At 43.7% G+C, this 2,874-nt stretch overlaps 1 protein-coding gene across 1 annotated transcript; it reads left to right on the top strand.

Annotated features, from left to right (window-relative positions):
* Positions 1-239: 239 nt before the first annotated feature.
* On the top strand, positions 240-2,600 carry LOC310955910 (uncharacterized protein; the record flags this gene model as incomplete). Its single annotated transcript, XM_083925991.1, has 2 exons — positions 240-1,136; positions 2,589-2,600. The coding sequence occupies 2 exons, from the start codon at positions 240-242 to the stop codon at positions 2,598-2,600; spliced, it is 909 nt and encodes a 302-aa protein (XP_083782117.1).
* Between the last annotated feature and the right edge of the window lie 274 nt (positions 2,601-2,874).

Consider the following 2,874-nt stretch of genomic DNA (forward strand, 5'->3'; position numbering starts at 1 on the left):
CACGGACCGTGGTTGTTATGGTCGAATGTGCGTGTTGGGCCTGGGTTGACAAATGTTTCCTGGTATGACAAATGTGCCCTGTTTTCACAGGGTCACATTGGTTTACATGAAAAGAATGTGACATCAGAGAGGTCTTTATATTTAAAGGGAAGGCAACCCTCAACACTCCATGGGTTCATAGTGTACAGAGTGAGTACCATCACAGCAAGGCGCACAGTTAGAGCTGACACTGTATCGCGATGGAGCATTACCTGAAACACTCCATTATTGGCACAGGCGCATACGGAACTGTGTACAAACTCGAGTGTCGAAGAACTGGAAAGGAGTTTGCCTTGAAATATCACAACCGTGGCATAGATGCTGCAACGGTGCGAGAACTCTCCTGCCTTGCAGCGCTAAGTGGTCATCCCCACGTGGTCCAAATGTACGATTGTTTCGAGGACACTGGAATGGTAGCCATGCTCATGCCTTACATGCCCTACACGTTGAGTAAAGTGATTCACAATTGTCACGGTGTGAGATTATCCCACGACCAAGGCCCTGTGACAGGATCGATCCCGTTGAGTTTCGTGGCTCATTTTTCTATCCAGGTGGCTGATGCTCTGTCTTACATGCACAGACTGAATATGGTGCACAGGGACCTGACACCTTCCAACGTGCTACTGACCGAAGATCTCATCATCAAGGTGGCTGACATGGGTCTCTCGAGACGGTTCTCCAAACGGATGAGTCCAGCTGTGGTTACGGAGCCATACAGGGCCCCGGAACTGTTTGTTGTACAGAACACCAGCATAGAGTACACGTGTGCCATAGACATGTGGAGCCTGGGTGTGATGATAGTGGACGCCATGGAAGGAAGGATGGTATTAAGTGGATGTGAAAATCAGCATGGGAAGAGGTCTACATACCAGCTCATTTTACAAACTCTATGTCCCAAAGACCACCTTACCCAAGGGGTCCCAAAGACCACAACCCAGGACCCTGTCACCATAATGCCCAAGGTGATGAGGTGTGCCCCAGTGAAGAGAATCGTATTCCGACTTCTGGCTTTCCGTCAGAACGAGAGACTTATGGCTCACGAGCTGCTGAGGGACACAGAATGGATCCAGTTGGCTCAAATGACCGTGGAGGACAAGGTTATGATAAGAGACCATCTCCAGCAACAGAAACAAAGACAAGAACAACAAAAGTAAAAGAAGAAGACGAGTCTGTGAACATTATTATTATTGTATACATTTATTATATCTCAATCAATACATTGTACATTACCAATAAAACGTGTGACGGAAAGAATTATGTGTCTCTTCACCACATATTCAAATACTGGATCTTTACAAAATGGAAACGTAGTTCCCCCTGATTTCTTTAAAACAGAAATACAGCTAAAAAAAACCTCTGTACTGTGGGGAATACTCACTCATGTCTTACATGTCATAAAGAGTGAAAAACCGTAGGGGCTACATGGTGGTATAGTGGTTAGCACTGTTGCCTCACAGTGAGAGGCATGTTCTCCCGTGTCCGCGTGGGCTTTCCCGGGTTCTCAACCCATGTGTGGAGTTGTTGTGTTGTGTTGTGTCTGCGTGACGTTCCCGGGTTTCTCTGGTTTCCTCCAACAATCCAAAGACATGCACATGTTAGGTTAATTGATGACCCTAAAACACGCCCTTTGGTGTGAATGGTTATATGTCTCTAGACTGGCGTCCTGTCCAAGGTGTACCCCGCCTCACGCCCGATGTCAGCTGGGACGCAGTTGAAAATAAATGAATGATCATTTTTATTATGTGGTTAAAACAAATAACAAATTAAAAAAACGAGAAATGTAGGTTTAAAAAGTAGTGATATGACCAACTACTGTGTCCTCACAATATGTTTAAATCGTTCTCGTTTAAATTCTTTTGACTCATGAGTAAGTTGCACATGTGCCTTTGTGCTTCACCTTTTAAGCTAAAAAGGCTCATTTGGTCACATTGATACACTATAAACATAAATCAGTGTGAGTGGGATTTCTAGAATTAGCAATTTACAATGAAAAAGATTTGTTTAAACCTAGTTGGTATTGGTGTATCAAAAGACTGCTCCAGGTGAGGCTCAAACTCCGCACTGTTCCACAGTGTATTGTCACACAAGTACCGTGTGGTACCGATTGTGCTACTGGAGCTGTTACCATCATAATGTGGCAACAGTCATAGACAAAGCAAGACTGAGGACTGTCCCCGTCTGGGTTACTCGGACTATTCTCTTAGTGTTGTGAGGTTTGGTGATTGGTGATTTGTTGTTTAATGTATGTGTATACACATAGTGTAATAAACGTAGTGTCATGACTAAAAGTGTGGTTATCATTCCGAGTAAAAACAGAAACTCTAAAGCAAATACGCGTAGGGTGCACACAGTCGTTTGTCTTTATTGTACAATAGTTGCAGGGTATAAAATAGGACAGTGACAGAAATCCCAGTTTAATATACAATGCCTCCATTGAAGGTGATGGCTAACACAAACTTACTATGTACTAAGGGGTTTAATTATACATTCATTTTATAAATTTAACACATGTATAAAACATTTATTTGATTCCTGATGTCTTCTCACAGGCGTCCTTGTGACAAGGCAGTAAAGGTGTGGAACAGCACATAATACACCACGCTCTTCATAGGCGTCCAGATTGTACATGTGTCCAGGTGGATCCCCTTTGTCAAGACAAACTTGAGATCTTCAGAACAGTTGTTGTTGTTGACCTCAATATTGGTGCTAGGAGTTAGATCTTGATCCACAGTTAAGCTGAACGCTAAATCAAAGTCCGTGTTGGCCATTTCCCTGGGGTTAGTGAACTCCGAATTGAACGGATTCCCAGGCTCATTGGTGACAGCTCTCCCTTTA

This window comes from Echiichthys vipera (genome assembly GCF_963691815.1).
Source record: "Echiichthys vipera genome assembly, chromosome: 13".
NCBI classification, from domain to species: Eukaryota; Metazoa; Chordata; class Actinopteri; order Perciformes; family Trachinidae; genus Echiichthys; species Echiichthys vipera.